Below are 19,050 nucleotides of genomic sequence, written 5' to 3' on the forward strand. Positions count from 1 at the left end.
ATGCTCTGGCAGCCAGATCCCAGACACCCCACAGCAGAGCTGTTCCTGCTTTCCACATACCAGGTGACTCATTCAGCTTGGTTTGCAATCCCATGAGGTGCAAGACAAAAGAGGCTCTGGTGATAGACAGCAGCCAGGATAAGAATGGTTCTCAGTAGGGCCCTACACTCAGCAAGGTCCTGCTGGAAAGACCAAGGTCCTTTCTGGGCAGGCCCTGGCAGAATATCAGAATTATGCACACTCAGATAGGACAACACCCCTGGAAACACACACCAAGTTGTGACCTAGCACTGGCTGGAAAAGGAAACTGAGATGTGTCTCTGCACAGAGACAGGAACCACTGTGGCACTGGAGAGCCTCCACAGGCTCTCAAGACTCCCCAGTGCCTCAGTCCTTGAACAGGTTTGGCCTCACTCATGACTCCCCAGTGCCTCAGTCCCTGAACAAACAGGTTTGGCCACGTTGCTGCCACAATGTGCTGGTTCCCCTTGTCACCCCTGCAACTGCAGCAAGGGTCTCTCATGGGGTCCCCAAAGTCTTTTGAGAGCAGGGTCTCCAATGAAATCACAATCCCAGGCTGAGCCAAACACTGCCCTGTCTCTGCAGGGCACCGCTGCTGTCTGTGCTGCTGCTGAACCCTGAGCCAGTGGAAGTCAGTGGAGCCCATCCACAGAGTCAGTTATTAAAAGATAACCCAAGCTGTGCTAAAAGGCAGCAACATCTTTAGCAGATGGTAATACAAGGAGCCACTTGAACTTCTGTACCTTTCCCATCATCTGACAGTTACATTGCCAGAAGGGAGTGCATCGACCCAGGCACACCATGCTCCATCAACCACGAAATGGGACTGAAGCATCACGGAGAAAAATTGAGGAGACGATAAGATATCACCCAAACAGAGGGATGGGACCACCATTTCAATGGTGTCTTACTGCTGTTTGCCCAAGCAAACAGAGAGTGAGTGAGGGTAATTAAAAGCAGGACTGACAGATTTCCCCAAGGATACACAGTGAACCAACACTACAAGCATTAGAAAAAGATGTACTTAAGAGAGTATAAAACAGTTTTTCTCCCCTGAATGGTGAAAACACAGCAGTTAAGGACAGCTAAAGTACACACACCTTATACAAATGACACACTGTTTCTGCCAAAACAATATTTTACCTATCTCTGTTTGGGAAGCACTGACTGCAATATAATGGAAATTAAAGAAGGGATGAAAATAAACATCTTTCCTAATGCACAGTGCATCATGAAAGTCAAATCCTGTTAAGCCTTGACTGCTGAAGTAATTCTTACTCATGCAAAAAATCCCAATTAATTAATCAGGGAAAATGCTGTATTAGCCTAAAAATCTGAGAACCAGCTGAATGCAAATGCCTTCTTCCCATGAGGTCAGTGTTATCCAACAGACTGGATCCTTCAGGACAGTCCATTAACTTCATGAAGAACATGTGAAGCTTAGAGACACCAGGACTCTTTAGCAAGAAATTGAAGTATTGGGGCACAGCAGCCGAGCTAAACGTGTGTATGCTGAAATAAAGCTGTCACCTTCCATCCCTGCTTGGATTAAACAAAAAACAAATACAAGACATAAATTATAAAATTCCCTCAAAAGGCTTTTTTCAAGGACAAGTGATTTCTCGTATGTAGGTCACCATTTGACTCCTTCAGAGGAAAAAACCATGCGGGCAGCAGCGGCTGTGTTTCAACACAGGGAATGTATTTCACTTTGTGCTGGAAATATTTGCACAGTGTCCTCAAAAAAAAAAAAGGGAAAAAAAAAAAGAACGTGGGTAACAAGAAAACATGCTGCAATGAGCCATGTGAGGCTGTGCACAATCAAATTACAGGAGGTAGCATTTTCCAGCGGTTCGAATCACAAGATATTGCTTCTATTCTGGGATGTACCTGGCTTACAGTTTGACCTTGGGTAATAAATGACATGCACTCTCTCTGGGCATCCCTTTCTTCATTTGTAAAAAGGATGCAAGGTTTGGTCTGGCAATGTACTAATTAAAATAATTCTGTACTAGGCTGGGAATATTTATCGAAGGACACAAATTTTGCTCAAGCTTGAGTACATATAGACTAGAAATCATAATTCTCCTCACAAAGAAGCAAAATATTTCAGTTGCAAGTTTTTAAAGTATTTGTTGAAATTAAAAAAAATAACTTGATTTTATTATTGATTAGTGGTGTGCTTTGTTTCTTGCACTATACATTTAAAATTACAATGTATTTGACAGAAGAAATAATACTATAGAAGGACGTTAGCTCATCAATGAAAATATCAGCAAGGGGTCACAGGATATGTTTTACTGGCAAAACAGCAATTAACCCACCTGCTAAACAGACTCCACAGTAAGTGCACACCTTATCTGTGGGGATGTGTAACTCTTTACAGCTCCCTTTATTACAATTTGTCACCAAGCAAGCAAATAGAGGAGAGCTCTCCCACTGCTCATGCTCCTGTGAGAGATGACTGTACCCACTCTCCCAACTGTTCAGCAATTGCTCTCAGGGATGTAAGGCAAATGGAAATAGCTTTAAATAAAGCAGTAGAGTGCAGGGTGCCACCTCCTTCTGCTGGAATGTCACAACACCATCATAAACACTGACAGGGATGCTGGACACACTCCCCCAGTGCAAACTGAACCAAGAGGGATGGCTTTTTTCTCCAGGAGAAACCATCCCTTCAGGCAGGCACTGCTGCACAATGGATTGTGACGTGTCTACAAAACTTTCCTGTCATGGGAAAGAATACCAAATGAAAAATTTGGTTATGTTATGGCTACAAATAACATAATCATGTTTATGGTTATGATTGTCATACAATCTGTACAAAGAAACAGCAGGCTTGGTATGCTACTTGAAATGCTTAGTGTGGTTAGGAATTCTAGTTCAAGGCAATCACAGCATTTAACATTCTTCCTGGATTCTCTGGATACCCTCCAGCCTCCTGAGACCTCCATTAAGTGAATCTCCTCAGATTCCAATTGCAGTGACTGGTATTGGATGGGGCAGAGCCACTAGTTTTACATCATTTATTTACTTATAAATAAATCTTGCTTCCTCTCCTGGGAGGGAAGAAAGCCAGAAGCATGAACTTGCAAATCAGTGATTAACAGAGAAAACACAGATTAGACCTGACAAAAGGACAGGGGAAAAAAAAATCTACCAACTGCCTGCTCAGATACCACACTGACCACTTAGTAACAATCACCACAGCAAACACAATCAGTTGCAATAATTATTATGCCATAATCAGTGGAAGCTCTGAACTGTCAGCTGAATTGTACTGACAATGACAATGTCCTGGGGTAAAGTCCCGACTACTGAAACCAACACTATGTTGAACCATAACCACATCTCACTCTCCCAGCCAAAACTCCCTGCTCTCATTCATGAAAAGCACCAAAATACACGGCCAGATTTCAGAAAGTGCATGCTGGGGTTAGCAAGACCAAATGCCTCTGAAAATCGGGTTCTTTGCTTACAAATTACATCACAGCACCGCTTAATATTACAGGGTTCCTCTCTGTTTTACTCAACGCTATTTCTTTTCTCACCCACTTCATTTTACGGAAATACTCTTGAAAAGCCCGGGGTGCCTTCTGCCAACTAATTCACCATCCGGCAACCAAGAGCTGATGCTCTCGGCGTGCCCCGGGATGCAGCGCTCCGCTCCACGGCCGGGACCCCATCCCGCTCCCTCCGGCCAAAGCCGCATCTTCTCATTTCGGGGAGGAGCGCGGATGAGAACAGCTCGCAGGGACTCATTCCCCGGGGGCTCTGGATCCGTACCCCGAAAGTGCAAGCTGCACACAGCCTCTAGCACCGAGGGCACCGTCCCGGCCCCGAGAGCCGCCGCCGGCCCGTCCTTACCTCCATGCCCAGGCGCTGCTTCAGCACCAGCGCGGCGCACAGGTACCCGGCGCGGCCCACGAACAGCTCGTCCGAGCCGCACTCGAGGAAGGAGAGCGGGGCGCACACCTCGCTCAGCTCCCGGAACTTGCCCAGCGGCCGCGCGTACTCGGGCAGCCCCAGGGCGCGATAGACCAGCGCGGCCACCGCGTACACCCCGGCGCCGCCCAGCAGGAAAGCGGCTCGGGTGTCGGCGTCGGCCTCGCCGCAGCCCTCCTGGTAGCGCAGGCAGGCGTCCACGACGCGGCGGGCGGCCCGCAGGTACGAGTCCCGCGACGGCGCGAACAGCGGGCACTGCGCGACGTGGTACAGCATGTAGGCCACGCCGGCCACGCCGCCGTACAGCCCGCCCGGGCAGCCGCGGGGGCCGCCCAGGGGCGGCAGCTCCCGCAGGATGCGCTCGATGGTGGCCGTCACCAGCGGCACCGCCGCCTCCCTGTCCGGCGCCGCCGCGGGGCTGCCCGGGTAGTCATCGAAGCGGTTGGCGAAGCAGCGCTGGCTCTCCATCCCCCGCCGGCGCGGCCGCTCTGCGCAGCGGGGAGCGGCGGGCGGGAGCTGCCGGCCGAGGGGGCGGAGGGAGCGCCGGGGAGGCGGGCGGGAGGCAGCGGAGAGGCGGGCAAGGGGCGCTCCCGCCGCCCGCGGCTGCCGACGGGGCGGGCGAGGCGCTGCTGCCGAGGCGGGGGCGATGCCGGGGCGAGGGCGGTGGGCGATACCCGCCGGGAGCGATGGGTGATGCCGGCCGGGAGCGATGGGTGATGCCGGCCGGGAGCGATGGGTGATGCCGGCCGGGAGCGATGGGTGATGCCGGGGCGAGGGCGGTGGGTGATGCCGGCCGGGAGCGATGAGTGATGCCGGGGCGAGGGCGGTGGGAGATACCGGCCGGGAGGGATGGGCGATGTGGGCGATGCCAGCTCGGAGCCCCGGCGGAGCCAGTCCGGGTCCGGCACAGCGCGTTCAGTGCCCGCCCAGCGCCCCTCGCCCGCCGCCGCCCCACCTGCGCTCGGCGAGCGCTTCTCGGCGGCCGCCCGGGGTGGTTCTGGCTGGCCCGGGTCTCCGGACACGCGGGGGGCTGACCCCGTTCTGGTGTCCGGCACCTCCTGCCGTGAGGCTTTTTCTTCACTCAGGGAAGCTGGTGCATCACCTTTGCCCGACCCGTCTGTGCATCCCCAAGCAAAAGGGGTTAATCGGTCTGCTGGGGAGATCCAGGGGCTGGAAGGGTGGCCGGAGAGCTGCTGAGTTATTCCTGGCTGTGGAACGACCCTTCGGGGGGCTGCTGCAGCCAAAGCTGAAGGATGGAGCCAAATCCAAAGGAGGGCAGCCCGAGGCCGGTTTACGTGGGAAGCTGAGCAAGTCCCCAGCAGACCAGTGGTGGCACAAGGCCATCTTTGGCCCCTTTCCTTCATGCATGAGCCAAGCAGAGCTTAGGAGAAACAGAAAATTTAGGTCAGTGAATAGATTCCAGTTAAAAGAAAGAAAAGAAAAAAAAAAAAGGAAAATCTTGAAGTAGAGATTAAGAGCAACTCTTTCATGATACAAATACACAGTTGGCACTTCTGCCCCTGATGATGTGAACTTCTCCACCATAAGTGAATTTCTCGTCAAAGACCCGTGGCTTATGGGCACCTGGTGATCTCTGGTATTTTCTCTGGACGTGCAGCCTCAGTAATTGAGGACCTTCCCAAAGAGGGGTGGAAGGTGCAGCTTGCTGGATGCTCCAGGCAGTAACCAGCAGCTGGCATAGCAGTAACAAGCACCAGAGCACTGATGTTGAAAGACCTTCTGTGAAGGTGTGGCTGCCTTCTCCCAGCTTTGTGCTGGCTCCTTGTTTCAGCCAAGTTCCTTCAACCCTGTGCAGCTCCTCACTTGCACTTTCACACCCTGTTTTTGATTCAGCTGATCTGTCCTTTCTCTTTCCTTCTTGTGTATGTGGTTTATGATTTGCTTTCACCCCCAGATTTTGGGTTCTTCTCTTCAGTGCCATTTTGCCATGTTTACATTCCAGATACCCACCTACCAGTCTGTGTTTGTACTGTGTTCCTTAAAGCCCCGTTTTCTGGCTTATTCATTATTGTACAATGTGTGGTTTCTACCACACAGACCTTGGCAGTCTAGAGCATTGAAAATGTGAAAATGCCCTGCAAATGGCAAGGACATCTCATTCATATGTTATTTTCTGTCATAAACTGGCTTCTATTGGTGCCCATTGATAGGGTTGGCAGTGTAGCTAAAGATTTTCCAACAGAATTTCTGTTGCTTCTAGAAAAGTGTATTCTCTATTTTAACTCTTCTTAAGTTAAAATTTGTGAGTTTTATTTTTCATTCTGGCATAATTTATTTGACATTTTGGGGGTGCTTCCTTCATCTATTCAGTCTTCAAATTAAAAAGGCTCTCTCATTTTGAGAACCTCAACAAAGGGAACTGGATCTCTGCCAGTTTCAGCAGCAAAGGACTTAAGAAAAATACAGATTTTATAAGAAAATGAGCTGAATTAGCAACATTTTTCTACATAAGGGTCAAATGGGAGTCAGTAATGACATGCCAAGAAGGAACATCTCCTGTGCTCTGGGGAGTCTTCTGTTGAAATAAAGAGAGCTTAGCAAATGCCACAGAGCAATCGAGCAAGAAATGAGGATGACAGTTTCTGCTGTACTTCTTTTGTATGAGTATTAAACCACCAAAGCCAAAGGGCTTGAAAAAACACAAATCTTAAACTGTTCATGTACAAAAGTTTCATGCTTTCAGGTTGTGCTCTGTATTTTTTTTCTCAAACAAGCACAAGTGCAGTCCTAATACAACTGGAGGAGAAGTTGGGCCAATTCTTAGGTGTAGTTCATATGTTTCTCACCAGATCATTTGAGATTTCCCTCTTCAGAGCAAAAGTGGGCCTCCAGTGAGGGTCTTCAGCTTGACAAAAAATTTGAATCCCTCCTCTCACTCCTCTGCACTTCTGCAGCTCCTTGGTTTGTTTGCTTTGGGCATGCTGTGCCTCCTCTTTGCTCTATAAATTGGATGCCACAAGCCAAGGATCGTGAAAAAAGCATGGATTGTACAAGGAAGGGATATGATCCTGGTGTGATGGGTAGAGGAGGGAACTGAAGCCTTGAAACTGTTTGTTCTGTATTAATAAATCCACCATTCTAGAGCCCATATTCTGGAGATTTGCTTGTTGTACATGTTGATAAAATGTCTAAACATAGAATAAATCAGTTTGGGAGGAACTTTAGGATTTAGTTCAACTCATGCTCAAAGTGCACCTCTTGGTGTACTTGTTCATGTATGCTGGTTCATTTCTACTTGTTTATTTACAGATTCCTTCAGGAATCCAGGTACCTGATATTTCCAAGAGAACACAAAAGTCTCTCTTCAGTTGTCGTGTAGGGACTGGAGGCATCTCCAAACAAATGTCTTATGGATTGATCTGTCATTTTTCTTTTATTTTTAGTGATGTACCAGTTTTGTATGCCTTCAGGATTTTGGGATATCCCTGTGGCTGCAGTTTTGTTCTCACCCAGTATTCCCCATCCCTCCTGAGCTGAAGGTGAGCACTGGCTCCATGCACAGGCTGAGCTTCAGCAACAGAGTTGTGTTAAATAGTGTGAACACATCAACAGGGTTGTGCTGCAGGCTGGTTTGAGTGAACCTGCTATTCAATCCAAACTCAGTTCCTATCCTACCTATCAGTATCAGCCCTTGGTTCTTTACTGCCCAGTGCTGCTCTTCCCTTCCCAGAGAGTTTTGCCACTGCAGGTCAGCTTTGCAGTTGGTTCCTTTCCTGCCTGGATGGGCTTTGTCCCAGGAATCTACACTCCTATCCAAGAGGCTCTGGGTTTACAGCCCAGCCCTGCAGTCAGTTCACTTTTGATGGGCGGCTGGCTCTGGGGCATTTGGCAGAAAGGAATGAATCAGGCTGAGCTGTTTCATGCCCACACTAGAAAGTAAGTATTTATATTTCCTGTATTCTCTGTTGAGGGTTCTTTGTGGGAGCAAGGGAGAGGGGGTGGATGGAATTATCACTGCACTGCACAGACCATGCTAGTAGCCAATATTTGGAATGGCCTGACCAGTACTCATGCAGTGGAGGCAGCCCCACAGGTTTCATAGCATTATTATTTGGTAGCCAAATTGCCCCAGCAGTTTCTGGATGCTCTGAATATATATATTCCGTATATATTGAATATTCTGGTTACTTACCATAAGGATTTTTTTTTATTTCTCAGGTTGAGCTCCCCTGTTCTGTGTGGACTCCACTTACAAAGCTACACAAAAGGTTTTGTGGTTTTTATTCCATAATGATCATTTGGCAGTGATATGAACACCTGTTTTGAAAATTAAATGTTCTTGGCATTGCGCAACAGAATCTCTTTTCCTGAGTCAACCTTTTCTCCTGTAACTTGTGTGTAAAAATACAAGTTGATAATATAAATACAATTTCTGCATAACCTAAGTTTGGTGCATGCATTGCCATTTTATCACAATGGAAATTACACATCAGAAGACAGGGCTGCACTGAATTATTTTTTGCTTCAGGAGCACACTGAATTTTTGTCCACTACTCAGATTGATAAAATTTGGTAATTTAACAGGAATTGAATTTCTTTGAGACTCTGTCTTAATTACTAACTATGGTAGAAACTGACTAACATGAGAAATTATGGGATAGTGAGAAATGCTGAATAGGTACTTGTACAGTCATGCATGTCTCTTTCTTAAGAGACAAGAATAGAATTTTTGGGTGTTTGTTTGTTGTTTTATGGCAACTTACATATTTTTGTAATGAGATACTGAAAGCATGGGTAGATGTACACATTGCTTACAGAATTGATTTTTATTACAAAATGTCACATTTTCCATTTGGAGGGGTGATTTTGGTAAGGGTTTCAGCTTAGGTAGAAACATAACAGCTGTTACAGAGTCTCTGAAGAGAATACTGCATTTTTCAGTATCTTTATGTAGAACTACCTGTGATGAGTGAATCACTCTTCAGCTGTTCACAAATACCAGGGCTTTCTGCAGAGCAAGAAGTTTGAAATTCAGAGTTTTGGCTTAGCTGGTAAAACTCTAACTTTAAAATAGCAGTACCTTGACCCTATCTGGAACTTTTTTCCAGAAGCTTTGTTATCCCTGGTTTTCCTTCCCTTGCCTTGAGCCTGTTCAGATTAACAAGATGGTGGAATTTTTTTTCAGACATGTCACAATTAACAGTTTCCTTGTCCAGCAGGTTATCCCATTTTTTTATGCTCAAAGTGATTTCTACTGAACACAAGTAGAAATCTGCAGTTCTCTGCATGGCTCTGGCATTGTCTGGTAGAATAAGGAAGCAAAGAATCCCACTGGGCACTCTGCTGTTGATATTTAAACCAAACCCTTCTTTTTGTCTCATCAATTAGTCTGTCAGTACAAAATATATTGTAAATTCTAAATTTCCTTAAGTGCATCTTTTCTACAATAGATGCCAGTGTGATATCCAAGATTTTAATTGTAACATTTTTGTCACAGCCGGAATTTGGAAGCATTTCAAAGCACAGGAACAAAAATCAATAGAGGAAGTCAACTAGTACATTTTGCTATTGCCTTGGTGTTAGCTGATCTCAATAATTGCTGTGATGGAAATAATAGACTTGCATTAACAAACCATGCTTCTACTTGCCAGGGCAGGGACCTCACCAGGAGGAGTCCATGCCTGGTGATGAAGGGAGCTGGGAACAGTGACTGGGCCTTGGGAATGATGCAAATTGTTGGAATTTCAGGCTGCAACACTGAGTGTGATAAGAAAATGTCATGGAGTCTTACATACAACTTATGATGATAATGATAATAATGGTTTTATGTCCTTGAGGAAAGCTAGCACCTGCAGAAACAAGTTATCCTTTAGCAATATTCTAAGGAAGTTAGAGACATGATAATGGAAATGGAAGATTTCCAACTTCTGAATCATCAAAACTAGTGCAGCATTTGACCTTCTTTAAAATTTCCCTCTTGGCCATGCTTTGGCCAGGTCTGGGTCTCTTAGTTTGACATATTTCATAGTGCTTTGTGATAATGGTGTGTGTAATCACAAGATGCGTACACACACACAGACACACACAAAACCAACATTGTCCATAAGCAAAACCTCTCCCAGGTGTTTTGGTGTTTGCTTGATTGTTTGTTTTGGTGGGGTGGTTTTTTGGGTTTTTTTTAGTTTGGTTTGGTTTGGTTTGGGGTTTTTTGGTGTTTTTTTGACTGGGGGATTCTTTTGGTTTTTTGGGGATTTTTTTTGTCAAATTAACAAAACTGTAAAACAAGGCTGGGTTTACAAAAATGAAAACTTTAATATGAGACTTCTCCTGAGAACCTTCTAGCTCAGCTGTTTCCAGTTTTCCCTAAGAAGTAAGCAGCCTAGGTCAGGGAACACTGAGTCATGCAAATTCACACAGGTGCAGCTTTGTGCACCCCAGAGCAGCCTGGTCTGGATGGTTTTACAAGTCTTCAGAATACTGACTGCTCTCCATGGGGTGCTGATGCATTATCACTTACAGCTGCAAACCTAGGAAAGCATAAAATAACCTGACCTTGGGTGTATTGTTCTTGTCCACTCAAAGAATGAAGCAGTTGACTTAACTAACATTGAAAAGGAATGAGGTTGATGCTGAAGATACTGCAGTCTCCTCAAGATTTTTTTTTTTAATTGACACATTTTAAAGTTCAATTTCACTATATAGGATGACAGAATGGCTGAGGTTGGAAGTGGTCCAGCTCCCCTCCCTTCTCAACCAGGTCACTTAGGGTGAGTTGCCCAGAACTGTGTCTGGGTGCCTTTGGAATATCTGAGCACAGAGACTCCACGACATCCCTGGACAGCCTGTGCCAGTGTTCAGACACCCCCACAGTTAAAAAGTGTTTCCTGATGTTCAGACAGAGCTGTGTTTCAGTTTGTGCCTTTTGCATCTTGTGCTGTCACTGGGCACTACTTAGAAAGTCCTGGCTCTGTTCTGTTTGCACTTTCCCTGCAATAGTCAGTAGTCACTTGGTCAGCAGTCACTGCAGTAGGAGCTTTGTGCTTGGAGTGCAGCTGCTGATGCTGGCAGAGCTGGACTGGTGCCTCTCTGGATGCCCCACATTTGGATGTTTGTTTGGATGCACTTTCCCTCCAGATGTTCCTCTGCACTGACAAGCTCCCTCCCTGAGTCTTCTCTTCTCCAGGCCAAGCAGTGCCAGATCTCTCAGCCTTTCCTTGTGGGAGAGGTGTTTCAGCCCTTCAAAATCACAGTGACCCTTTGCTGGACTCTCTCCAGTAGCTCCATGTCTGTCCTGTCCTGGGGAGCCCAGAACTGGACATGGTGCTCAAGTGCAATTCTTGTTCTACTGAAGTTTGACAATCCATACAAGTTTGCTTGGTTTTTATGTAAATGTTGCAGCTGCACTGAAAATAGGTCTCAGGAGAGAAAATAATTAAGGAGGTCAGAGTTTATTCTTAATAATCCTGAAACAATGCATGGAATGCTTCTCTTTAAATACAGTGATAATATTTTCTTGGGAAAGTGCCAAGAACATTTCAAAATCAATTTCTGTTCACATTCATTCACAGCTCTTGCACTTATTGCACCGTCTGTCTTCATTTCACTGCTCTGTACTACTCTGATGGGATGCATAGAGCTCTGCTAAACTGTGCTAAAGATCCATCTGTGGAAGTTTATCTGCTATTTTGCTTGTTAAGCATCCAAGAGGGAGGTAATAGAAATATTAAAGGTACTGTACTCTGATTTGGGTTTTTTTAAATAGGAGCAGGTTTTATGGGTATTTTCAAGTTACAAATTAATATAATGTGAAGTGTTATTATTGGACTTTGAGCAAAAATATTTTGCCTTGTTTTTGCACCCTCAAGTGTGTAAGCTATAATCTAGGAAATATTTACATCTAGGATTTGACTTGGGTGTGTGAATAGTCCCTCACTGCACTCAGTACTGTTCACAACATCATGGTCTAAGTTTGTTTCAGAACACTGTTAAGCATTTTTGTTTTTCTATTGTTTGGTTTTCAAACAGCTTTCTTAAAAAAAAATAGAGGCAGAGAATATACAAGAAATAATTCACAGCTTCATGAATTATGCAGAGCAACATTATAGTTGGTAAGGCAAAATTTTCAGGTACTAAGATAAAAATTTGGATGGGATATTACAAAATTAGTCTCTGATTCAGTAAACCATATGGATCAGAATTATTGCTTACAGACTTGATATAAAAAGTTCATGCTTGAGTGGATTAGACCAATACTGCCCTGGAACAAGATTCCCCCCTTCCAGCTTTCTGTAAGTTGAGATTTCTCTGAAGTAAGCACAATAAAGACTGTTTAAAGGGCATTTTAAAACATTTAAGGCTTCACAAAGTTAGTAGTGAGTGGCTGAAAAAACCCCACTGTATTTCCCATACAAACATGGTTATTAAAACTTCTCTGTGTAAGGCAGATGATTCAAATTCTTTAATGATGAAAAAGGCAATGTAGATAAAGGAAATAAAATGTATATAATATTTATATACAAACTTACATTTTATATATATGTTATTTATATATATGTTATGTATGTATAAGCTCAAATTTGAAAACAAAACTTGTGGTGAGTCTGAAAATAATTTTAAAATTGAGCCCTTCCTTTCTCTGATTATTACTTTATTGCACCTCACTAAAAACAAATTAATCCAGTTATGCATACTTATTTAGTCCATGGTTTACTTACAGGTTTCCACCATGCTGTTTGTAAAGCCAGCCTTTTTTGTGCCACAGAATTGTTTTCATCATTTGTGCAAAGAGGAGGCTCAACAGTACTTTTTAGAATCACAATAGTTCAGAAGGCTTTGCCTGCATTTGCTGCCTTCTCTTGCTGTCCTGTTCCCCTGTGTCAGAGCCAAATTAAGAAGCAACAGCTCTCCAAGTCAGGCATTAAAACACAGTTGGATGAGAAGCCTCTCCTTGCAAAGGGTGCTGGGCTCAGTCAGTAGTCACTGCAGTAGGGGCTTTGTGCTTGGAGTGCAGCTGCTGATGCTGGCAGGGCTGGATGCTGCCTCTCTGGATGCCCCACATTTGGGTGTTTGTTATTCACTGCACAGTGACTTTCACAGATGTCCCTGTTTGTTACCTGCTGGGGAGAAATTCAACCTCTGCATGTTGGCCAGTGTACAGACTGTTCCCTCTTTATTGTCACTTCCCTTCCAGCCCACGCTGGCTCTGAGGCTCCAAGGCCCAGTTGGGGTGTTCAGTCACATGTTTCCATATCTGTGGAAACCCAGGGCACCAGGAATATTTCTCTGTCTGCTCTGGGGTGCCCTGACCCCCAGGGGAGCACTGACTTTGACCCTCATTCATGGAGAAAGTTTCCCAGACTTCAAGATAGACTGGAATCCACAAAAGTGTGAAATAGATTATAAAGAGCAGTGTAGGTGCATCACTTGGTGAGAAATTGAGGTTTGGGGATTTTTAGTATCTTGTGGATGGAAGCAAGATGGAGGGCACAGGGTGTTGTCCTGGGTTTGTTCTTCATGCTTCTTCTTCCTTCTTCTCCATGGGTTTGGGTGGCATTTTGTAATTGGGCAGAAAAGTCTGCATTGCAGCTCTGTGGGATCAGTTATTGGGTTAAAAGGGAAAATAATCCAGGTGTCAGTTCTTCCTTGGATAGTTTAATCTTGAAAGACCTTGTAACAAGAGATTGTTGGCCATTTTGTGCCTTCTAATGAAAAGCTGCCAAACTCACAGTAGTGAGACTGTGTTACTGATAAGAAATAATAAACACCTGGGTCTGAACATGAACTATGGTCTCAAGTGCCTTCAATCCAGACCCAGAGAAACCCACAACTGGTATTCCCACACATATCCCACATATCCACCTTTGGGTTTAGGCATTGTTGTCCTCAGGAGATGGAGTTAGCTTTCAAATATTTCTTCTGATCAGAAGAACCCCATCTCAGCAGGCCATCAGCCTGATGTTTTCAGTGGCTCCCATTTGCATTAAGGTTCTGAACTCCTGTTTACATCAAGGTCCTGTTCTTGCATAATGTTTCCTGGAGCTGTGTCTGGATCAGCCTTGACTGTCACTCCAGCTGCTTTTCACTGCTTGGGTAGTTAAAAAAGATGGAAAAACTAGTATATCTGACCTCATTATGCACAGGAATTTTCCACTGGCATTCTCCCCACCACTGCACAGAGAAAGGGTGAGAGAGGAAGTTTTTCAAGTGCTTTATGGCCCAGTGATGACCTCTTCCTAAAATAGCACCTAAGTAACCTCTGGAACAAGGTAATGAACCTCCTACTCTTCCAGCCCCATATCCCTGGCACACACATCCTGGACAGCATGGATACTCCTTGGTGGCAGGCGTGAAGTGGGCTGGGAAAGGAGCTCTGTGGAACTCGAGCAACATTTTTCTGCTGACATTGTATGTCCTTGGATCCCTGCTCTTCACCCTATGGCTCACAGACCTGACTGTTAAACATGTGAGGTTGGGACAGATGATTATATGTGTTTGTAACATTATTTGTTATTTCTTTGTAGGTCCCACTTTAATCCTTGGCTGAAAATGAAGGTTTCTGAAAATCCATCTCTGGATTAAAGGTGACTTTCCAGGTACAATTTCTTCCATCACTAAAACCTCTCCCTGCCTTGCTTTTTTAAAAGTTTCCCCTTTTTGGTGCTTGCAGGCCCAGAAAGCTCAGGTTTTTCTCCCAAAGAGTTCCAAGCAGAACTGATCCAAGTTCCAAGCAGGTGCTCTGATCACAGGGCAGAAGGGGTGGGACAGGAGCCAGGAAACTGTGCTGTGAAGTGCTACTGCCTCAATTAGTTTGTTTTCTCTGCCCTTTGACATGTAGGGTGGAAGAATGAGGGATGGCAGCTGGAGCAGCTGGCAGTTTCTGGGGTAGGTTGCACCTATAAAGAAGGAAGACATGGTAAAGCATGGCAGACAAAAGACATGCAGCCACGGGCAGGGGCAATGTGACATGAGCCAAGGGTATCTGTGTCACACTCAGTGTGTGACATTTGACAGGTCTTTCACATCAGAGGCACAAGGATCGTGTGTGGTTTTGGAGCCTATCCCTTAGGGCAGCATAAGCAGGATTAAAAACTTAAAATCGAGCCCTTTTTTTTTCTTTTTAAATAAATTCAAAAGATGCTTCCTTCTTTCAGCACTTTTCTCCTCTGTGTAAGTTGGGGTTTTATGATTTTAGGAATTAGTAATATCCCTTTCAGCACGTGACATAACCGAGATAAGAATTCATAAATGCATTTGGAACAAACAAGTCCGTGTTACTGAAAATAAGATCAGTTATGTGATTAAAAATGAACGCAATCAAATTTGAAACTTGAGGCACTGCAGCTAAACAAACATATCTCTAATCAGCAAATTATGTCCTTCCAAAGAACGTCATCATTTCAAAATGGAGAAACTGCATTCAAACCGTGTTCTTTAGCGAAGGAATGATGATGCAGCAATATTTCCACAGTCATGAGAGCGCCTGTTAAAGGGAATCCGCGGGGATTTTCCCGATCCATCGGCGCCCGGCGCGCCTCCGGCTCCGGTGCAAGGGCGACCCCTCGCGGCCAGGTCGCGCCATGGCCGTGCGGTTCCTCAAGGATCCTGGAAAATCCTCAGGAAAACCGGGGAAGAGCCCGGCTGCCCCCTCGGGAATTGAGTATTGGAGTATTTCTGCTACTGCCCTCAGGGACTTAGAGAACTGGGCAAGGGAAGGGGCAAGGGAACAGGGAAAGAAAAATCAACAGAGGGGAAAATAAAAAGATTTATATATTATATTTTATGCTTCTCTTTAACATTTGCACACACAAGCAGTTTTTTATAAATTGTACAAATTCACAGAATCAGAGAATTATTAGGGTTAGGAGGGACCTCTGGAAATCACCCAGTCCAACCCTCCTACCCAAAGCTGTGTCACCTGGAGCAGGTGACACAGGAATGCATCCAGGTGGGTTTTGAATGTCTCCTGAGAGGGACACTCCATGACCATCCTGTTTCAGTGCCCTGCCAGCTTTGACATAAACTTCTTCCTCATGTTGAAGTAGAACTCCTTGTGTTTTAGTTTATGTCCTCGTTCTGTCACTGGGCCACTATAAAGAGTCTGGCACATCCTCTGGGCACTGCCTTTTGATATTTATATGCATTGATGAGACCCCTCTCAGTCTTCTCCTCTCCAGATGGAACATGCCCAGCTCCTGCAGTCTCTCCTCACAAGAGAGATGCTCCAGACCCCTCCTCACCTCCGTGGCCTCTGCTGGGCCATCTCCAATAGCTCCTTGTCTCCCCTGTACTGAGGAGCCCAGACCTGTACACAGCACTGTACACAGTACACAGCAGGTGTGGCCTCTCCAGGGCTGAGCAGAGGGAAGGGATCCCCTCCCTGACCTGCTGCCCTGCTCTTCCCAGTGCACCCCATGATCCCATTGCCTCTCCTGGCCCCAAGGACACACTGGCAGCTCAGGGTCAATTTGTCACTCACCAAGACCTGCTGGTCCTTCTCTGCAGAGGCTCTCCAGCAGGTCAGCCCCCAGCCTGTGCTGGTACTTGGGGCTGCTCCTCCCCAGGTGCAGGACCCTGCACTGGCCCTTGTTGAACCTCATTAAGTTTCTCTCTGCTCCACTCTCCAGCCTATCAAGGTCTCACAGAATGGCAGTACAGCCTTCAGGTGGGTTGGCCAACTCCCCCCATTCTGAATTGTCAGTAAACTTGCTTAGGGTGCATTCAATCTCTTCATCCAGTGTTCTGTTATTATTTCCTTTAAGGCATCTTAATTAAAATACCAATGATGTTATAGGGTAGTGACAACTCTCCCAGAATTAAAAATGCATATTGTATTTTGTTTACAGGCTGACATGTGAAAAGCTCTCATACAAACTCTAGATGTCTTGAAATTTGCTGTGTTTAATGAGGATAGGAGTGAAAATGCTTTTCATTTTACTGTGCAGCTTACCTGTGCGGTAGTGCACAGGGAACTGCAATGCCTGATTTCAGGACTGACATCCATGAAAATGACCATGAGACCATACTCATGTCCCTTGACACATGAAACTATAAAAGTTTAAAACTTTAATGAATACATGAGAAGCTAATAATACTTGATTAATAATACTTGCCATGTCAGTTTAGTCCTAAAAGCACTTATTTGGAAATGACATTTTTACTACTGATTTCTCCTCCTCCTCCTCACTGTTCCTCACACTTCTTTCCTCCCTCCTCACTCTCCCATGCAGTACTTTTCCTCTTCTCCCAGGCCTTCCTGCAGCCCCACCTCTGCCAGGCTTGGTCATCTGGGCCAAAGACACAGCTCTGCCCGTGCCAAGAGTGACTTCTCAGCAGCCTGGGGGACACAGGCAGTGCTCCAGCTTTGGGAGTGCAGGGAGAAAAGCAGGAGGTCTGTGTGCACAAGGGGGTCACCCAGCACCCACCCATCTCTGTCCAGAAGTGGCTGAAGCTTCAGCTGTGGGTCAAGATCTGATGATCAGAAATAAGTGATGAAATGGCCTCTGCAGGCCTTTGGGTGTTCCAGTTTATGGAACAACCATCCTATAAAGAATAGCTTGAGGAAAAGACCCTATGATCCAACTGCTGATTTCACCAGAATCTTTTGAAGCAAGTTCAGAGGTATTCCAAGGCATGGGAAAGGATGCTGGGAGGAGGAGACAGCAAGAACACCAGGAGGAGAGAAGATGGGGAGATGCCAAGTGTCTAAGCACAAGTGTAACCACTGCAAACATCCATGGGAGCACAAACTTCATCTCTTTGTTGAAGAGGGGTGATGGAGCCATCCCTCAACACAGTCTTGCCCAGACCCTCACAGACACAGGATTTCTCAAAGCAAATCATCATTTTTATTAAAAGATGGACAAGGGGGAAATCACTTCTGCATCTCCTGGCAGGGGGAGCATCACAACTGGGACCATTTGCTGTGGAGGAAGCAGAGATTTGGACTCTGCCTCCTCAGGTGAGAGAGGAGGAAGCACGGCACATTCTGTGGCTGCTGCTCTCCATGGTTGCAGCATATCAGCAGATCTTGCCTAGTGCCCAGCTCTGGTGGAAAAAGTGCACAGTGGTTGGTCTCAGGGTGGTCAATGATGTTGTCCTTGCAGGTGCTCAGGATTTCATAGGCACTGCCAGCTCCCATGGCTGGGTGCAGCTGTCAGAACATTGTTTGTGGGAAGGAAAAGGCAAAAGCAGTGGAGGTCCCTACCTTATCTAAGGGCTTGTTCTCCTGCATCTGCTCCCGGGCACTGCCTGCCCTGACTGCCACTGCCAGAACCTGCTCTCTTCTGACAGGGCAGCCAGTAGATCCCTAAGAGCGTGAGGATCATTTCGACACAATTCCAGAACCAGGAGTGCTGGAAGACTGAGTGGAGCACGCTTTCCTGGGTGGGTCTGCTCTGCTCCTGCATCCTCTGCTCCATCTTCTGCAGCTTGGCCATCTCCTGGCTGCGCTGCTCCTCATGCTGCTTCAGGAGCTCTTCCGTGACCTTCACTGCTGGGAGATCCACGCTCAGTGCGTATTGGAAGATGCCGACCACCATCAGGACTTTGGTGATGCTTCTAGCCATGGTCTGGAGGAGGAGGAGGAGGAGGAGGAGGTGGAGGGAGAGAAGGAGCTCAACAGGGCTGAGTGACAGAGATATGGTGGCTGGGGCAGCAGGGCCAGGAGATGGAGAACCCAGGCATGGGTGGGAAAGGGAGTGCAGGAGCCTGGAGCCAGAGACTGTATTACCTTTGGAAGAAGGGGCAGCCACTCAGGAGCACTGCATAGCTGTGGTGGGGTTGTGCAGGGAGAAAATCAGAAGGGCCAAAGCCCAAACAGAACTGAATCTGGTTATATATTAACTGCCATACAAGAGAATAAAAATGTTTCTATTAATTCATTAGCAACAAAAGGAGGGCTCAGAAGAATCTCCATCCTTTACTGGATGGGGGTTTAATATAGTGAGATGGAATGAGGAATAGAGTGAGATATGTAATGCCTTCTTTGCCTCAGTCTTTAGGTAAGGCCAGTTGTTCTCCATGTACCCAGGCTCCTGAACTGGAAAACAGAGATGAGGAGCAGGAAGGAAACAACACCTGGGCAGAGGCACTGTTAAACTCAGCCCATGCTAAAGGATCACTGCC

General features: G+C 46.1%; 2 protein-coding genes across 5 annotated transcripts in view; one reads left to right on the plus strand and one right to left on the minus strand.

Moving 5' to 3' along the window:
• The window catches only part of LANCL3 (LanC like family member 3), a 37,522-nt gene extending 32,945 nt beyond the window's left edge, over positions 1–4,577 (minus strand). The window contains exon 1 of the mRNA XM_071430330.1: positions 3,889–4,577. Coding sequence (XP_071286431.1) covers positions 3,889–4,434 — 546 coding nt within the window. The 5' untranslated portion in view covers positions 4,435–4,577. The remainder of the gene's footprint in view (positions 1–3,888) is intronic.
• A 191-nt stretch (positions 4,578–4,768) lies between these two features.
• On the plus strand, positions 4,769–18,556 carry LOC139591593 (uncharacterized). Of its 4 annotated transcripts, none has more exons than XR_011679688.1 (5): positions 4,769–5,370; positions 7,371–7,466; positions 8,146–8,195; positions 14,448–14,519; positions 18,217–18,556. XR_011679688.1 is itself a non-coding variant. In XM_071430332.1 (3 exons), the coding sequence occupies exons 1-2, from the start codon at positions 4,769–4,771 to the stop codon at positions 7,462–7,464; spliced, it is 696 nt and encodes a 231-aa protein (XP_071286433.1). In that variant the 3' UTR covers positions 7,465–7,466; positions 11,496–11,692. The 4 variants fall into 4 exon arrangements, 2 of the variants coding, with proteins under 2 accessions (XP_071286433.1, XP_071286432.1); XR_011679687.1 differs by lacking the exon at positions 18,217–18,556 and adding an exon at positions 15,312–16,808; XM_071430332.1 differs by lacking the exons at positions 8,146–8,195; positions 14,448–14,519; positions 18,217–18,556 and adding an exon at positions 11,496–11,692.
• The last annotated feature ends 494 nt before the right edge of the window (positions 18,557–19,050 follow it).

The sequence above is a fragment of the Agelaius tricolor genome, unplaced genomic scaffold (assembly GCF_023055355.1).
Source record: "Agelaius tricolor isolate 1412-34295 unplaced genomic scaffold, bAgeTri1.0.p SCAF_7, whole genome shotgun sequence".
NCBI classification, from domain to species: domain Eukaryota; kingdom Metazoa; phylum Chordata; class Aves; order Passeriformes; family Icteridae; genus Agelaius; species Agelaius tricolor.